Source organism: Humulus lupulus, chromosome 4 (assembly GCF_963169125.1).
Source record: "Humulus lupulus chromosome 4, drHumLupu1.1, whole genome shotgun sequence".
Lineage (NCBI taxonomy): Eukaryota > Viridiplantae > Streptophyta > Magnoliopsida > Rosales > Cannabaceae > Humulus > Humulus lupulus.
Genome location: NC_084796.1, coordinates 160,146,847 through 160,165,678, shown reverse-complemented (window position 1 = coordinate 160,165,678; position 18,832 = coordinate 160,146,847). Strand labels below are relative to the sequence as shown.

At 32.1% G+C, this 18,832-nt stretch overlaps 2 protein-coding genes across 6 annotated transcripts in view; both read right to left on the bottom strand.

Annotated features, from left to right (window-relative positions):
• Positions 1 to 455: 455 nt before the first annotated feature.
• Positions 456 to 2,959, bottom strand: LOC133832631 (uncharacterized). Its single transcript, XM_062262945.1, has 2 exons — positions 1,990 to 2,959; positions 456 to 1,921 (listed from the first exon to the last, which is right to left on the bottom strand). The coding sequence occupies exons 1-2, from the start codon at positions 2,957 to 2,959 to the stop codon at positions 456 to 458; spliced, it is 2,436 nt and encodes an 811-aa protein (XP_062118929.1).
• Positions 2,960 to 8,911: 5,952 nt separating this feature from the next.
• Positions 8,912 to 18,832, bottom strand: part of LOC133830935 (LEAF RUST 10 DISEASE-RESISTANCE LOCUS RECEPTOR-LIKE PROTEIN KINASE-like 1.2) — a 48,242-nt gene continuing 38,321 nt past the window's right edge. For 2 of the 5 annotated variants that reach the window (XM_062261053.1, XM_062261054.1), the window contains exons 2-4: positions 10,730 to 10,762; positions 10,314 to 10,574; positions 8,912 to 10,187 (exon numbers count right to left, since the gene is read on the bottom strand). In XM_062261053.1, coding sequence (XP_062117037.1) covers positions 9,262 to 10,187; positions 10,314 to 10,574; positions 10,730 to 10,762 — 1,220 coding nt within the window. In that variant the 3' untranslated portion in view covers positions 8,912 to 9,261. Of the gene's footprint in view, positions 10,188 to 10,313; positions 10,575 to 10,729; positions 10,763 to 11,042; positions 12,563 to 16,414; positions 17,353 to 18,832 lie in introns of those variants that run through there. The other 3 variants (XM_062261052.1, XM_062261056.1, XM_062261055.1) reach the window with 3 other exon arrangements.

Genomic DNA, 18,832 nt, shown 5'->3' with positions numbered 1-18,832 from the left:
CACCCTGTTTGAACTCGAGTTGGAACCAGCTCATTCTCATTATTCTTCACCACAGTAATGCCAGACTTCTTGGGTACCACTTGAACTGGACTCACCCATTTACTGTCAGAGATTGGGTAAATCACACCCACACTAAGGAGCTTCAGAATCTCCTTCTTCACAACTTCCATCATTGGTGGGTTTAATCTTCGTTGGGCTTCTCTGGTTGGCTTTGACCCCTCCTCCAATAAGATACGATGCATACACATAGTGGGACTGATTCCTTTTATGTCAGCAATAGTCCACCCAATAGTAGTTTTATACTCCCTAAGCACCCTGAGTAGTCGTTCTTCTTGGACTTGATCAAGAGATGTTGTGATAATTACAGGCAGCGTCTCATTCTCTCCCAAGTAAACATATTTAAGATGCTCGGGTAGGGGTTTCAATTCCAAAGTTGGTGGTCTGACAATAGATGGTTACATCTTCTCAGTAGACAAAGGTAGTTCCAGGTAGGAAACCTGATTGTGAAATTTCTCAATAAAACTGTCCAAGGCAGCCACCACATCTTCAATCTCCTCAGGAAACCAGTTTGCTTCAAGGTGAATATCCTCCCTTAAAGCCACATCCAACTTGTCATCCCCATGTAGATCAAGAACCCGCTGAGATAGGGAATCACTTACATCAATAGAACAAATAGACTGCACATCACTCGGGTACCTCATAGCTTCAAAGATGTTGAATCGAATCAACTCCCCATCAAACTCCATTGTCAAAGTACCTTCATGAACATCAATCTTTGTACGGGCTGTCTTCAAAAACGGTCTCCCCAACAGAACAGGTGTAGAGCATGGAACAGATTCATCCTCCATATCAAGAATATAAAAGTCGGCAGGAAAAACCAACTCATTTACCTTAACCAGGACATCCTCCACAACACCCCGAGGATAGGCATTGGATCGATCCGCCAACTGAATAATCACCCCCGTTTCTTCAAGTGGACCAAGATTCAAGGAAGCATAAATAGAGAATGGCATGACATTAATTGAGGCACCCAAATCCAGCATACACCGTTCAATCCTCTTATTCCCAATAGTGCACGGTATGGTAAAAGTACCAGGATCCTTACATTTTGGGGGAAGCTTTTTCTGAATCACCACCGACACATTCTCCCCCACACTTACTTTTTCATCACCCTTCAATTTCCGCTTATTTGTACACAACTCCTTTAAAAACTTTGCATACCGCGGTACTTGCTTGATTGCATCAAGCAAAGGAATGTTCACCTCAACCTTTCTGAATGTTTCTAGAATTTCCTTTTCACTTTCCTCTTTCTTGGATTTTCGCAATCTACTAGGGAATGGTGGAGGGGTGATATGTGAGGTCACGGTGGGTTTAGGTAAAGATGCTGTGATAGGTGGGTCATTGTCATTTGTGGGTGGTGGTGGTGTGTTTGGTAGAGGAGGTGGTGATGGTACTTTAGGTGGGTCATAAGAGGTGCCACTTCTCAAGGTTACTGCACTAGCATTCTCTCTAGGGTTCTTTTCAGCCTGAGAAGGGAGTTTGCCAATGTTCTGCGTCTCACCCCTACTCAAGGATGTTGCAATCTGCCCCATGGTGTTCTCTAAATTCTTCAATGAAGCCTGGGTCTGCTGCTGGAACTGTATAGTATTACTTGCAAGAGCCTTGATCAAATCTTCAATAGAGGACCCTTGACTCTGAGTAGGAGCAGGTGGTAGTGGTCGAGGAGCATAATTCTGTGGAGGTCTCGGTTGATAGGTAAACCCTGGTGGCATATTGGGCCCTGGTTGCGCAGCTTGTTGATTACCATAACGAAGGTTAGGATGATCACGCCACCCTTCATTATAAGAGTTTGAATATGGGTTGTACCTCGGTCTAGGTTGACTTGGAAATCCTCCAACGGCATTGGCTTCTTCAGTTGACACTTCAAAAAGGGTAGGACAAGCATCAGTTGAATGCCCTACTAACTGACAAAATGCCCTACTAACTGACAAATTCCACATGGCCGCACCTGTTGGCCTAGAGCTAGTTGTTGTACCACGGCAGTTAATTGAGCCAATTGTTGACCCAGCTGATTAGCATTAGAGGTGCTCACTTCATTAGCTGATTTAGGCGGTGGAACAGGATCTTGACGAATGCCAAACTGTTGTGAGTTAGCAGCCATATTAGAAATCAAGCTCCTGGCTGCAGCAGGAGTCTTATCAACTAGTGCACCCCCACTGGCTGCATCAATCATACTCCTGTCCAACGGCAGTAATCCCTCATAGAAATATTGAATCAATAGTTGCTCACTGATCTGATGGTGAGGACAACTAGCACACAACCGCTTAAAGCGCTCCCAGTAATCATAGAGTGATTCTCCCACAGCCTGCCTGATGCCACAAATTTCTTTCCTTATACTCCCCACTTTAGACGCTGGAAAATACCGCTCCAAAAACAAGGTCTTCATAGTGTTCCAGGTCTCCACAGTACCAGGGGGGAGATAATACAGCCACTCCTTTGCTGAATCCTTTAGAGAGAAAGGAAAAGCTCGGAGTTTTATTTGTTCTTCTGTCACTGAGGCTGGCTTCATACTAGAGCATACAATATGGAATTCCTTGAGATGATTATTCGGATCCTCACCAGGCAGCCCATGGAACGATGGTAATAAATGAATGAGGCCCGACTTGAGTTCAAAGTTCACATCAAGGGGTGCATATTGAATGCATAGCGGTTGTTGATCAATATCTGGCGCAGCCAACTCTTTCAACGTCCTATTTTGTGCCATATCTCTGTAATATGTAATAGAATCGTCTGAATCTGAGTCGTGAGACAATAAGGGCACTTTCATAGGATCCACTTGATGAGCAAGACGTTGAAAGAGTGGATTATCAGTAATAGTCCGCGAAGTCCAAGAAGAAGATGAAGTAGCAAGATACTGTTTGATTGCCTCCAACCTGTTCTGAGTGTCTTCGCCAGACATATAACTCTGAGATGCCAAGAGAAATCAAGTTAGTAAGCGTAAACCAATATGAATAATAAAAAGAATTAAATAGTTCCCCGGCAACGGCGCCAAAAATTTGATGCGTGTCGTATTGCGTACCAAATTTAACAAATATTTTATTTACTCTAAAACCAATTATTTAGTATAACGACAAATAGAGGTCGAACCCAAGGGAACTATATTCAGTTTATTATTCACAAAAGTTTAACAAAGTTAAATTGGAAAGGGGGGTTTTTGAAAAGTAAAAGTAAAAGCAAGAATTAAGAAAACAATTGATAGCAAGAAGAGATTAACAACGATTTTAAAGACGGTTAAGAATTATTCTCCACCTCAGACAATCATGCATGATCATCAATAATAAATATTATTCCGATTCCAATTAAACTATTAACCCCGCAGATAACGCTTAAGCAGTCAATTATCCCAATCTCCCTATCACAATCAATTACGGCTTAGCGCTCAATAATCAATTATTTTTACCAAACAACAAACCTATTAAGCATACGATTCATTCAATTTAGTAAAAGCATTAACAACAGTGGAGATAGGTTAATCTAGGCAATAAATCAATGAAGCATTTAATTCATTTAACCTAGGTTCTATTCTTCATCACAATCAACAACGCTTTTGACCACATCATCAATTGCAATTTATCACAAACACTTAGAATCCTAAACTATTAGGTGAATAGAAATTCTAAGATGACAGTAAAATAATGCAAGCCCTAATTAGTTGTACACCCTAACAAGGAATCACAATATTTTATACAATAGGCATAGAAGAATAGAAGCAATTTAACATTATGGAAATCAAGAACAATATTCACATCTCAAATCAAACATTCATGTCTGGGTTTTGAATAACCCTTAACCTAAAAGAAACTTAGCCAACAATCATGATGAAAAACATAACCAAAATCAAAGAATAGAAGAGTTTAGAGAAGAAGAAAACTATTGAAAAAGTTGAATGCGATCGTCCTTCTTCTCCTGCGCTCTTTCTGTGTGTTCTCTCTCTAAAATCGTGTATCTAAAACTTAATTCACGAATATGACCTAATCCCCCTTTTATTTCCCGTCCAAAAATTAAGAAAAATCGAATTTAAATTTGAATTCAAACGCGTGCCGCAACTGCCATATTTCCTTGCCGCGGCACGAGGCTTCAGATATGCGATATAGGCTTTGCGTGCCGCGGTATGCAACTTTCCTTGCCGCGGCACAAGACTCTCTGTTTCTCTTGTAGTGGCAGGGACTTTTCCTGTAGCGGCAAGGACCTCTCTGACTTGCCTCGTAGCGGCAGGGACTTTTCCCTGTAGCGGCAAGCTCTCAGATTTCTCGTACTTTTGTTCTTTTCTCGATTTTTCTTCTCTTTAACACTTTACTCCAATGGTTAGAATCCTACAAAATCATCATTCAACCAAAAATCATCAAAAATATACAATTATCCTTAAAAATAATGATTTAGATTAAATGAAACAAATTAACAAAACGATTCTAACTATCTCCAAACACACTACTTATGAACACAAAATCTGATAAGTAGAAAGGTAAACTTTATACAAAAATATACTTATCAATTAATCTCATGATTATTCCACTATAAATATGAGAAATATGAGACTGCACTCTTGTAATTATAGACATTTCATTTGCTGAGTACTTTATAATTATAAAGCATCCATTGATATAATCATTGCATACAAATTGACCCTCTAATAATGGTTCATAATTAATCGAGAATAAAATTACCGTTTTACCCTTTTAATTATCTCTTGTTTCCTTAAGTACCATTGGCTTTACTAGTGAAGGTTAATTCATAACTTAATTATGAATTTGAGCTCAATAATCTTTCAGTCCCAATAGTCAACCCTTAAGAGAACCATTATTCAATCTCTTACGAGAAGGCATAAATTCCATATCTGTATACTATGTCCCCAGCCATCTACATTAATGAGTTCCCAAAACAAAAGTTTTTAGCCTGATCATTCTGACAGACCCTAACGAGTGAATCAAAGAACTCATATAACATAAACAGGAGTTCATAGTAACTTCAGGATTAAGATCTATTTGTATATGATCATCAGTTGATATATTTAATTAATATTTCGAAATGGTATTTAACTAAGTATTAATAAACATATCTGGTACAGTTCTATATATTCTCTAATATATAAAGCACCTCCACTAAAGTGTCCTACCACACTAGTGATCCGGATCTAGATCACATGTATTCATAATACTAGTGGACCGTACTTGCAGTAATTAATCTAAAGATTCCATAACTTTATTTTACTGCGAACTATTCAAGTGCATTTATCTCAAACACAAACCTCCCGTACCAATACGTGTTTGAGATCACATATATGAACTTAGGAATTTTTCTGATATTTACATAATATTATCACAAAATAATATAGTTCATAAAATATATGCATAACAAATTCAATTTATTTATTTATTTCATAAAACAATGTTTACTACATATGCTTTCAGGACACAATTCCCAACAGGTTGTGGTGTGATCTTATCAACGAGTAACTCCTCGAGTACAACCTTACTTCGAGGTTTGAAGTTCCTCATAAAGTCTTCTTCCAAAAAGGTAGCATTTATCAATACAAATATTTTTTTTTCTCTCGGACAATAGAAGTAACCTCCTCTAGTGCCTCTAGGGTATCCAACAAATAAACATATTTCAGATCTAAGGTCTGACTTCACAGTCTTTGTTTTTAGAACATGTGTTGTACATCACCATATACCCACATGCCTCATACTAAATTTGTAACCTGTCCACAATTCTGAGGGTGTATTTGTTAGGGTTTTATGCCCTAATTAAAACTCAATTTCTTTATAATCTCATTTATTATCAATAAAATAATAGAAATCATTTTTTGACTTGGTCAATCACTTTGCTCACATGTTTTATTTTCATGATTATTTGTTTAATATAAACTTCTATTAAATTCCAAGCATATAGCTAATCGTATTTATAGTGATGTAATCACAGTGGAATATAAATATGATTATATGTTCAAAATAAGTTAGTCCTAAGATTAGTCAGTGCACATGATTTACACTAACTTACCAATCTACGATATGATAAACTTACATGTTGCAGTGTTATGTTCTTTCTAGAACATTGGCAAAGTAGATAAAATCGGATATATTTGTTACATCGGACAAGACCGATATTTACAGTAGATAGGATAAGTAAACATACCGTTATTATCTATTCAAGTCATATCATATAGTTTACCATAGGTCAATTCAATCTCAATTATGAGTTGTTAGTATTCTAACTAATTGTATTATTTGAGTTCTTTGACTTGTTCGTTACCAGCTTACCCTACGGACTAGCTCATACTTACATTTTGGGAAATCGGTAGTATAATTGAGTGGGAGTGTAAATTATAGATATGAACATCTATAGCTTCTGATGAAGAAGTAAAACAATGGTTTCCTTTTAGTTTAGTTCGAGGTGCTAAATGATAGAGATCTCATTTCAGTAATTAATATTAGTTTATTGAAATATCATTTATAAGGAACTAAGTGTTTTAAGGATAAAATACAATGAGGGGTAAAACAATATTTTAGTTTTATCTCATTGTAGACCATCTATAGAGGATTGAGTGACAATTATGGTTGTAACAATAGATAATTAATAACATATCTATATTACTTATAGAGCATTCTATGAATTCCAGAGTGCAATTCCAAGTCTTTAGTGGAGTCACGAGGAATTAATAAGTTATAAATTTATTTGTTAGATTTATGATAACTTATTGGAGCTTGATTTCATAGGCCCATGGTCCCCACTGTACCTTGGATAAAATCATCTAGATAGTCTCAATTAATTGATTTAATTATCAATTAGAATTGTCAAAGTTGACCAGGTCAATTTTGAATAGTTTCACAAAGTTATACAATTTAAAGAAGAAAAGAGAAATTACGACAGATTTATTAATTAAGATAAATTGGTATCTAAATTAATAAATAAGTTTAAATCAATGTTCAAATTATAAAATAATTAATTTGATAAATGATTTGAATAATTATTTAATTAGTTAAATCAATAGAAAATAATACATGCCTTGATTTTTAGTCCAATGGAATTATAATCAAAGGAGAATTTTCACGGGCCTAAAGCCCATGATAATTTCGACCTAGGCTTTGATTATTGGCTATTATTTTATTGATTTTTTAATTAAATAAATGACCTAAACGAGTCTATAAAAGGAATGTTAAGTGAAAGTTGAAATAAGATGACAAACACTGATTTTCTGATAGGTTTTAGATTCTCTCTAAACATAAGTCATTTTCTAAGTCTTATTGTTCTTTTCTCTTCTTCTCTTTGTATCTATCTCATGTGTTGATAATTGCCCACTCTAGTCTAGGTGACTCCAATGATACTTTGGAAGGCTATGAAGAAAATTGAAGATTGGTTTAGTTTCTTGGTAATACTCTGCGACAAAAAGGAAACAAGGGTTAGAGGAACTGAAGGAATGACTCTATTATTCCGATGCGTATAATGTAAGTATTCTTATCATTATTTCTCTTTTAATTCAATTTTATAAATATGTTCTAGGTTGTCTCATATTAACTTGTTTAATATTAAATCTACATGAAAATAAATAAAGATTCTGTATAAGTTTCCTAACAGTATTGGCTACAGACTTAGATGGAACTAGAATTAAGATGTATGCAGTTGTTTGTAAATCATATCCCCAAAATGATATGGGCAACGATGAGTAACAAATTTGTTCTTGGAGGTTTTAAGAATTGGAAGAAAGTCAATGATGGAGAAACTTTTACGACATGTAGGAAAAAATTCTCAACTCGGCTCATTATAGTGTGGAGCATTATTATCAAGTTGATATCTTTATTACTACACTTGATTATCAATTGCAAGAACTAAATTGTAGATTTAATGAACATTTGGTATAGTTGTTGATTCTTAGCACTGATTTAGATCCTAGACATGGATTTAAATTGTTCAAGATTGATGATATTTGCAAACTCATATAAAAGTTCCATCCTAATGATTTCACAAAGCAAGAGTTATTACGTCTAAGAATAGAACTTCAACATTTTGAGCTTGACATTCCAAATCATCCTGAATTGCATAAATTATCTAGTATACACAAATTGTGTCAAGGCTTGGCGAAAACAAGGAAACCAACTGTACATCCTCTTATTGATAGATTACTAAGACTTGTTCTTACTCTACCAGTATCAACAACAACTACAGAACGAGCATTTTCAATCATAAAAATTATCAAGACAAAGCATCGAAATTCAATGGAAAATAATTTTTTAAATGATTGCTTGACTGTCTGTATTGAGAAAAAAAATTGTTGCAAAATTTAGTGGTGAATCAATTATAGATGACTTTGCATCTATGAAGGATCGTCAAGCATAATTTACTTTTAAGAGATTTTTCTAAATACACATTTTTTTTTACTTTTTTATAGTTCCTATTTTTTTTCAAAAATACGCACTAAAGTTTTCAAAAATACGATTTTCAAAGTTTCATAATTACGAAAATACAGTTTTTAAGAAAAACAACTTGAAAGCAACTTGAAAACAACTCATTGGACCAACTAAACATCAACAAAAAAAAACCTAAAAACAATGTGAAAACAACTTGAAAAAAAAAAGACAAAACCGTAAAAATATAAAAAAATTCCTTAAAACCGTAAAATTGAAAGAAAAAAATGTTTGACCGTAAAAACGTAATTTTTTAGCGAAAATTAATATTTTATATAATTTTTCCTAAATTTAACATAATTATATATTGTTCTTTTAGTGAAAAAATAAATTAATGTTACAAGTGTAAATTATTTTTTTTTTTATAAGTTTTACTTTTGTACAGGTTATATTTTAGATTTGGGGTACTTTAATTTTCCAGATGAATTACTATAGATTATGGAGTATGAAAATATAGACTATACTGTATAATTTTTATTAAAAAATTATTTCATGAGTTCACGCTATACAAAGCTGAAAGTTGTAATTACCAAGACATTGCTCATTAACAACTAATATAAATAAAACAACCACACCTTACAAGTCAGAAAAACATTAGTTAACAAACCTGCTCATCTCATTCAAGAGATAACCATTTAGTAGATGAGCCTTGTCTGTCAATAATGAATGGCACATAATATGTACATCTTATTATAGAGATAAACATTTAGTAGATGAAAACAAAAATGAAAGTCACCCACTTTAAGGCATATATAGCAGCTGCATTATACTCATTGAATACCAAGTGAAATGTACGAGAAACTTAACCACTTGCACTTGGGGTTGTATTCCTGCTACTCCAGCTTATTGTAACAGTATCTGGCGAAAGTGACAAAGGACCGCAGTTTAGCAACACAGCATCATCTTCTGTAGAATCATTCTTTGCATTCTTCGTGTCATAAGCTCTACTCTGTATGGCCTTTAGTTCTTCCAGTACATCAGCCATAGATGGTCTCATATCCTTTTCATTTTGAAGACACTGAAATGCTAATTCAGCTACGGCTATTATTGTTTGCTTCACTCTAGAGTCTGTATCAAACTTGAGACATGGGTCAACAATCTCGTGTAATGTGTGATTTTGAATCCGATTGATGGCCATGGTAGACAGATTAATGTCATGCCGGTGCCTAGCTATGTCAACAGCAGGCATGGATGATACAAGCTCCATTAAAACCACCCCAAAGCTGTAGACATCACTCTTGCTGGTCAGCTGGTAACATTGGTGATACTCTGGATCAACATAACCTGGAGTCCCTTGTGGAGCAGTTGAGACATGAGTGACATGTGTTGGAAAGAGCCGAGACAATCCAAAATCTGCAACTTTAACTGAAAAACTACTGTCCAAGAGTATATTAGTTGTCTTCACATCACGGTGGACAATATCAGAGGCATGGAGATATGTCAATGCACATGCTGTTTCTATGGCAATCTTCAGTCGAATAGGCCATGGAACTGCACCAGGCTTAGCTCTTTGCCCATGAAGATGATCAGCAACAGTTCCATTTGGAATGTACTCATATACTAGAAGAAGTCCATGGCTATGGCGGGAGGTGCAGCCAAATAGTGAAACAAGATTTGGGTGGCGTAGGCTAGCTAAAATATTAACTTCATTCATAAACTGCTCTACTCTCCTGCAATTGCTTTCGTAGAGACGCTTGACCGCAACTTCTCTGCCATCATGTAGTTTTCCTGTGTAGATTCATAAAGCAAGTCGATTGGTTTTTTCTTTTTCAAGTGTTAAACTAGCTTTCATGAAGTCTCCTTAAGTGAAGACTTAAGTATCTTCGTTCAGAGTAAAAAAGTGACTGTCCTTACCAAAATATACAGTGCCGAAGCCTCCATCTCCAAGTTCTTTGGATGAATCAAAATTATTTGTGGCTTCTACAAGCTCTTCATAGGTGAAAACATGTACTCCAAAGTAAGTGCTTCCCTTTTCAATATCCTTCACCGAAGAGATATTTGAAGAAATGCTACGAGACAGAAAATATGAGGGAGCATTTCTTTTTTTGTTGCGATGTTGATAGAGAAAGAACACAAGTCCCATCAGAATTATCCCAGCAACAGCAGCAACAGCAGCTGCACGTAAGAAATAAATATTCAAAACATTTTTAAAAAAATATGATTTTAAATGATGTTTCAATGAAAAAAGAGCATTTTCTACCAAAAAAATAGAAAGATTGAAGAAAGAATAGGCACAATGAACTAAAGCAGAGATAAATATAGTGTATTACCTATGATACTCTTGACGCGAAAATTAATTTTTTCTGCAAAAAAAATTTAAAAAAAAGTAATCAGAAGGTGGCTAATTAATGAGCTAAATATAAAATTTTAGAAGATTTAGTAAAATCAAGAAATTATTGCACTAAGCTAAAGAAGAGAAATAATTAAACATGTAGAAAGCTGTAGACAAAAAACTAAAGAAGCCTGCAATGAAACACAAGTAACTCAGTTTATAACTCTTTCGTCTTATTAAAGCAAAAACCAATGTTACAAAATAACATAAGAAAAATCCAAAGGATGTAACTTGAATTCCCACAAAGTTACCATCATCACAGGCTTTCATGTGAGGTCGATCACCACAAAAACAAGAAAACTGATTATGATTATATCCACAGCGGCCACCACTTATCTCGCACCTGCTGCAACTATGTGCAGTCCAATTCAAAAAGAATCCCATCTTTAAGACTTCAGTATATTTCATTTTGAGCAACCTAGTAAATTCTACGCCATCAGCTATTTCAGCAGGCACATTAACTAAAGATTGGCATGCGTCCAGCGAAAAGTTTGCCTGTTGCAATGCCTCCTTATGGAAAGCAGCAAATGAATGATGACTTTCATTGCTATAACATTCAACTGGAAATGGATAGATGTACTCGGTGGGCTTTGAGGTACAATTGTAGAAGAAAGAAAAGTCAATGTGATCAGAAGCAAAGTTAAATGGAGTTAATTCAAGGCTGAAGTTATGTTGAGGAACTGGGCATTTCTCGTAGTAAACTGCAGCGTTGGCTACAAGAAAAGAGCGGTTGGAGTAAAATATCTCCTTGATGATATAATCATCATTGGAAATTCTAAGAACAGGATTTTTTTTACTGCAGGTGATCCTAAAGTTAGGATATCCACAAAAAGACTCTTGTTGATGAGAAATCCAGAAAGGGTAACTAATGTTTGGTCCATTTCCGCATGTTTGAGGTGCGCAGGCCTCAAATTGTTGGTCTACGGAAAGAGTATGCTTCTCACAAAAGATGAAAATGATGATGAAGATGCATATGTGGAAATGGTTGTTGAGTTTGAGGATGTGCATTTGGAGGACAGGGAAATAAAGGAAAACAGAGTACAAGAAAACACAAAATTGAAAGAAAGCACACAAGAAATTTTTTAGATGTTTCTTGATATAGCTAGCAAATCTGTTAATTTTTCTTGGTTTTTTGGCTTTGTTTTACTTGGCTTTATGATTGAGTTTGAAAAGAAATATAAATACAACACAAAAGGAATGGTTGAAGCAAAAGCAAAGATATTATCACTTTAGCAATCTCCAAATTTCAAAACTCCAAGTGGACCCCAAACTATGATTCCTTCTAATACAAGCATAAATATGCCGTTCAACATTTTAAATGGTGTTGAATAGGTTGGGAACAAGACTTTAACCTAAGGGAAGCTATCTTCAAATAATGGAAGTTTTATATTTTTATATAAAAAATTTGCACCTACAATATGATATATTTATGAACAATGATTTGGGATTATAAGCTTTACCTCGAGACTAAAACTACCTTTTATTCTTCTAGTATTTTTCTTGGATTAGATTGATTTATTCAAGGGTTTATAATGTCAAATGGACCGAATAATTTAAACCTAGGGCCAATTTTGATCTAAAAACGTTAACCAAAGTTAGAAGAAACTAGGCGAGGTTTTTCTAATCTTTCAAAGATCATTAACAAATGTTGTCCACTTCCCAAAACATCAATGATTTTGACAACTTTGAAATTCTTAGTCAGGAAGAAAATTTCTTCCCCAATTAAAGTTAAATAATATATTGTTGAAAAACATCATCGCCTGGTAATGGTGACGCCATAATTTTTATTCTAAGGAAATAAATTTTCTACTATATATTTCTATTATTCAAGTAGTATTATTCAAGCATGAGAATAGTAGATTTTGAGTAATTCATAAAATAAAATAAAAGATCTCTTAAAAAAATACTACTTTGATTGTAATTTGTACCTACCAACTTAATCAACAAGTGTGGTGGTACATGTGGAAAATTGGATCAAGTGGACGACCTTCACCTTTTAAGATAAAACTAATGGTTGGTTGAACCGAAAGCAGAGGAAGGGGGAAATTTCATTGCACTTTTCTTTTATATGCTCCAAAAGTAGAAGGGAGATATTTCTTTTTTATAAAATATTATAATTTAAAAAATCGTAAATAAAATCATTTTTTAATATAATTTTCTGACGCTGAAAATAAAAACATGAAAAAATCTAAATTTCTAAATCTTTAACAGAGGATAAATCTGCAATCCAAGGGTCCAAAGGAAATGTAAACAATTATTTTCAACAACCTAAGCCAAAATTATTCTAGTTGGCATGTATGTAGAGAAGAATTCTATATTTGGTATATTTGAAGATATGAATTTTTCAGTTCTAAAAGATATGAATTCAATGAATGAACACAAAAACAAAATAATAATTTTCAAAAACAAAAAATAACAATAACGCAATTTTTTTTAAAAAAAATTACATATTAAAAAAGCTTTTGTTTTTCAGCAATGAAAAAAAAAAAAAGCTTGGATGTGCATACAGCAGAAATATCGGCTGCCTCAAACGTGGATTTGAATCCCATGTCATGTCATCATTGGTTGATGATGACACGCGCTATTGAATAAACGACCAACAAGTGATTAAAATTAAAATGTGCCGATAAATCTAAATATTCTAAAGACTAAATCATCCTAAAATACATACTTTTAAAATATTATATTTTTATACTTATTTTTGTTTATGGTAAATATACTCGATATCTTCTAAATGTTATATTTTTATATTTATTTTTTTTTTACTGTAAGAATTTCTAATATTTTTAAAATATTGTATTTTTATACTTATTTTTTAAAATTATTTTGAAAAATAATAAGAAAGTAAAGAAAAAATATAGAATTTTAATTATTTTTAAAATTTTAAATTATTTTTCACTTTAAAAAATAATAAAAAATAAAATTAATCAAAATAATTAAACTTATATTTTTTCTTTACTCTTTTTTTTTTAAAATACTTATATTTTAAATTGATGAAAATATATAAGTTTTAGTTTTTTTTTAAAAAAAAATTATTAATTTTTATAAAAAAATTTATTAATGTTCAATTTAAAATAGTTATTTTGAAAAAAAAATAAAAAAGAGAAAATAATTTAAAATTTTAAAAAAGAACTAAAATCTTATATTTTTCCTTCAATCCCTTATTATTTATCAAAGTAATAAAAAAATAAGTATAAAATTGCAACATAATAAAAATATTGAGTATATTTTCCGCAAAAAAAAAAAAGAGTATAAGGTATAACAATTTAAAGACATTGAATATATTTACTACAAAAAAAAATTAGGTATAAAAATACAATTTTTTAAAAATATTAAGTAGTTTAGCTGTAATCTACTCTATTCCAAATATACTAGCACATTTTTAAATTAGCTGTATTCAATCAATATATAGAAAAAAATCTAAAAAAAAAAATCAATATATAGAAAGAAAAACAAATAAAAAAATGCAATCAATTAATAATCAAATTTTCCTTAAAAATCCCCCACAAAAAAAAATTCATTAAAAAAATAATAATCAAATTTAAACCGAATAATGATGCAAAAAAAAAATTAAGCAGAATAAATAAATAAATGTAACTTAATAAGATTTCAATAAGTTTTATTTTTCTTATATCCTATTTAGTGTTAGGTTAAGGGTAACCGAACAGTATATCATAAAAATTTTGGTGATTTTATATCAATTGTTTTTCAACCGAATGGTATATTATACAGCATATTAGCCTCTTAAATTTGAGGTGGCACTGTAGATCAGGGAAAAAAATTATTTAGTATATTTTTTTACTTTTTAAATATAACACTAATAAAACTTGTTAAATGTACATATATTATAATTATATGTTTTAAAAAAATAATATAATAATAAAAAAATATATACTTTGGTGTGTTGTTGTGGGTAGAATGGAAAAAAATATATATGATGATACAATTCTTTAGTATTAATATTAGTGTAATACCATATGTATTATTATGGGTAGGAGATGCCTTACAAATTTTGTTTTCTTAAATTAAATGATTGGTCAAATGCCAACTGCTAAAAGTAAAATATTCAATGGTCGGTCTGTACACAATCCTATGCATGGGTTACCTATTTAATTGGACCGTTAGCATATTCAACGGATGACTACTCTAAGGTCTAAGTTGATCCTATCACGTTTCTATCTAACTATCTAAAATACTTAAAACACGTAAGTACATGGGCCCACCTATTAGCTTTAGGTCTTCGAATGTCTTCACAAAATTACATGACCACGGCTATATGACCAATTGACCATTATCTCTAGTCAACGAAAGCTTACACACTTAAACCGATAGCCTTTTTGATAGAATAAGGGATATGTAGTCCCTAGAGTGATCAAATGGATCAAATGTCATAAATGAACTTGAACTTGAACGAGCATGTTTGTTCAGATGGAATTTCCTCTACAATGAAATAATATTCCTATACAATAGTCATTTTATTATTCGTTTTGTCAATTAAATAACAAAATTAAGATTCCAGTCAAATAAGGATTATATAATTGATATTATTCTCCACTTGTCACTAATTTAATTTAAAATAGAACCCCATAATTCTTAACAAATAGAAACAACTTTATAGTTCCCATGGTTAGAAATCTTTTTCCAGTCTTGAAGCTAAAGTAGATTAAAGTTTAAAATAAATTTACAATCTCATCAGCCGCCTATTTTCTTCTTTTAATAAAACTGCCTTAGTCTATAAAGTATAAATATTGTTCTCGATATAATACCCATTCTATTCTATTCCTATATCTAACCAATGTAATTTTTGTTCAAGAAAGTTTAAGCAAACAATGATATATATTGTCAGAACTTAATATAACAACATATATGTAAGTTCGAAAAAGCTTTGTCAATGCAGAGAACCAATAAAAATGGTAAGAGGTTGTCTCTTATTATAGCAAACATTGCTATGACAATGTGGTGAGATACTAATTAAAAAAAAACATAATTTACATTTCCTAATGGTGATGCAATCATATATGTGGCATTGCATAAGGACAACACAGTCGATTGGTATTAAGTTGATTAGGATTATCACAGATAAAGGTTTTAATGAAACTAAGCACGCAAATGAACTAAATTAGCATATTCTAAAATATACTTTATTCAAAATTAGTGTCACTATCAAGAAGCTTTTGCAACAATAATGTTATTTCCCTTAGACTATGTTTAATTTTCCAACTAGAGGTGCTTAATGGAAGGGAGAAGTGGAAAGAAATAAGAGGGATGAGGAAATGTATAAATTAGAGAAGGGTCCTAGTTTGGAATTTTGGAGGGAAGATATAAGATCATAGATTTCAAATCCACAATTTGAAGGAATTTCAAATCCACTCGAATTATGGTAGTAGTACAACTATAATATATCATTTTCTAAATCTCTTGTTCCAAACATGTTGAAGGGTGTTTTTATTGTCTATTTCATTTCCCGTTTCTTCCTTGAACAATATTATATATTTATTTCTTTCCTAGCTAACTTATCTTCCTCTCATTAAACATAGACTAACAATTAGCAGCTATGACCTCTAACTGTCGAGCACATAACTTAATATATTATCTAAACAAGAAAAGAAAGCGTATGATTTACCAGGACTTTCACAATACGATGCTTGTTGTTTATAGCCCCTTGGACAAAAGCACCTAAAATACTGACTAGCATTTTTGTCGAAGCCACATCTGCCGTGAGAATCCATGCATCCTTTACATAAAGTGTATTCAGGATAAACTACTTCAAAGCCTTTCTTCCAAGCATCACCAAATCTCTGCCCTGCATCTCCGGCAAGGCTTGCTGGGCTTTCATTAAGAGCGTCCTTGTACACGGAAACTCGAAAGATTTTACACGACTCCCACTCCGACTCCCCGAGTTCGGGCTTCACAGTTTCCAGCAAAGAATCGTTCGCATAATAAACAGTTTTACTCCCGTTAATTTGATCAGGACACGAAAACTTGTTCTCCCCGAACCATTCCAAATTATCTGAATTCTGGCAACCATAGAACAAAGTGACATTTTCTATCTCTGGAGGGAAATAAATGGGAACATCGTATTGGTAAGACAAACTGCCGTTCGCAAAGTTAACTTTCCCAGAACAAGGACCCTCCAACAGATCCAATCTCGCCGCTTTTACTGTAATGTTTGGATTGGAATGACTGATATTGTATATGATGTACTCGATATCCTTGATTTTGAAAACAGAGCGGTTTTGGGGGTCACAGGAAACTTTGAAGTCCGGGTAGCCACAGTAGCTGGGTCGGTTGGCTCCCCAGAACGGGAAATAAAGCTCTTTTATGTGGCCGCCGCACTCGTACGGAACACTGCAGGCTGCGAATTTATCATCATCTTCTTCTTGTAATTGTTGGCCCTGATATGAATGGAAAGTTTTGGACCAGACTACCAAGAAGATGATAAGGACAAGGGGTTTCAAGAGAAGGTCCATGGTGTGCTAGAACCTTATTGAACTCTCATGAAGATGGGAATTGAGTTTTGATGATGACTCTGAAAAATAAAGCAAATATGTTCTGCTACTATTGTTATTATTATTATTATTATTATTATGAAAGAGACGTGAATGTTTTCTTCTTCTTTATTTACTTTATATATTTCTCAACGTAAATATGGGAAGTACTATTCATTGGTTTGTTGGAATTTTCTAAGAAACAAGAGACTAATAGATTAGGTTGACTTGTATAATAAAGAGCTCACAGTTTTCTTCAGTTGAATATTAATTAATTCATGGCGGCTCACACGCAACAAACTAGAAATAAAAAAGATTTATATTATATATACATATTCAAATGGATGGATTTAAGAGATTACTAGGGAGTTTCCTCTGATCTATATCACTTTTTTAGGGAAAGTGATATCCAAAACATCAAGAATTATGATAAAACTATTCATTTGTTTGAACTATTCATTTGTTTCTGATTTAGAGATCTAGGGAGTAAGACTTAATTGCTTAGTAATCCACTACCAAATCACAGTTGTTGCTATGGAACAATCAGGTTTGTGTTTTTAATTATTATTCAATTTCTCATTGTGTTATAAATTATATACATTCTTGTTTCCTAGTATTTTATGAATTTATAACATGCATGGTAGCTACAGTACACTGCATATATATATCAACTATATTTTAAAAAAAAATTATTATTATATTATATTTTATAATGTTTAAATATATATATGTATATATTATTATTTATGTTAATAAAGTTTAGAAATTTGTTTATTTTGTGTTGGTTAAATTGTATATAAAAGTGTTATGAATTTTTTCTTAATTACAATTTAATTAAATTATAATTAATTTTTTTGTATAACTTTTTAGTTAATATTTATACTTATAAGAAAATGAAGATTAACACTAAAATTAATTGAAGAAACATCTAATAAAATACAATAAAACATTATTACAATTTTAAAATCAAACTTAAAACATTAGAAACTTAAACATACATTAAAAGTTAAAATCAAACACATCAAACATCAAACTGAAAGCAATAACATAAATTTGAAAGAAGTGAGATAAACTAAGACAATAATTTAATAATTTGGAAAATTATTTCTAGTTCCACCGAAATAATCATAATATTGATTATAATCTTGTAGAACATTTTCAAGTATGTGTTATGTTTTAGATTTAATTTAATGTAATGTAATATATTTTTTTCTAGTAATGTAATATTTATTTTAGCACATGTAATATGATATTTTAATTTATCCAATTTTAATAATCTATAATATTATTGTCATGTAATCAATTAATAGTTTTATTTTTATTAAAATAATTAATTAGATATAATAATTATGATGATTTTAATAAAATAATATACTAATAAAAAGAATATTATATTTTATTAAGCAAATAATATAATAATAAAGAATATTATGTTTTGTGTAACTTTTGGTATGGTGGTGGTTGGAATGGAAAATAAATATAAATGTATATTTGATTTTTGTGCAAAACTAAATTTGGTGATAAGGTTCGAGATAGCCTTAGTAGCTAATACA

Bases quoted from the DNA above. Each gene is read 5' to 3' on its own strand.
- LOC133832631 (XM_062262945.1), bottom strand. From the start codon at position 2,959: ATGTCTGGCGAAGACACTCAGAACAGGTTGGAGGCAATCAAACAGTAT. The intron at 1,922-1,989 runs GTCAGTTAGTAG...CCCTTTTTGAAG, and splicing joins GGTGCGGCCATGTGGAATTT to TGTCAACTGAAGAAGCCAAT.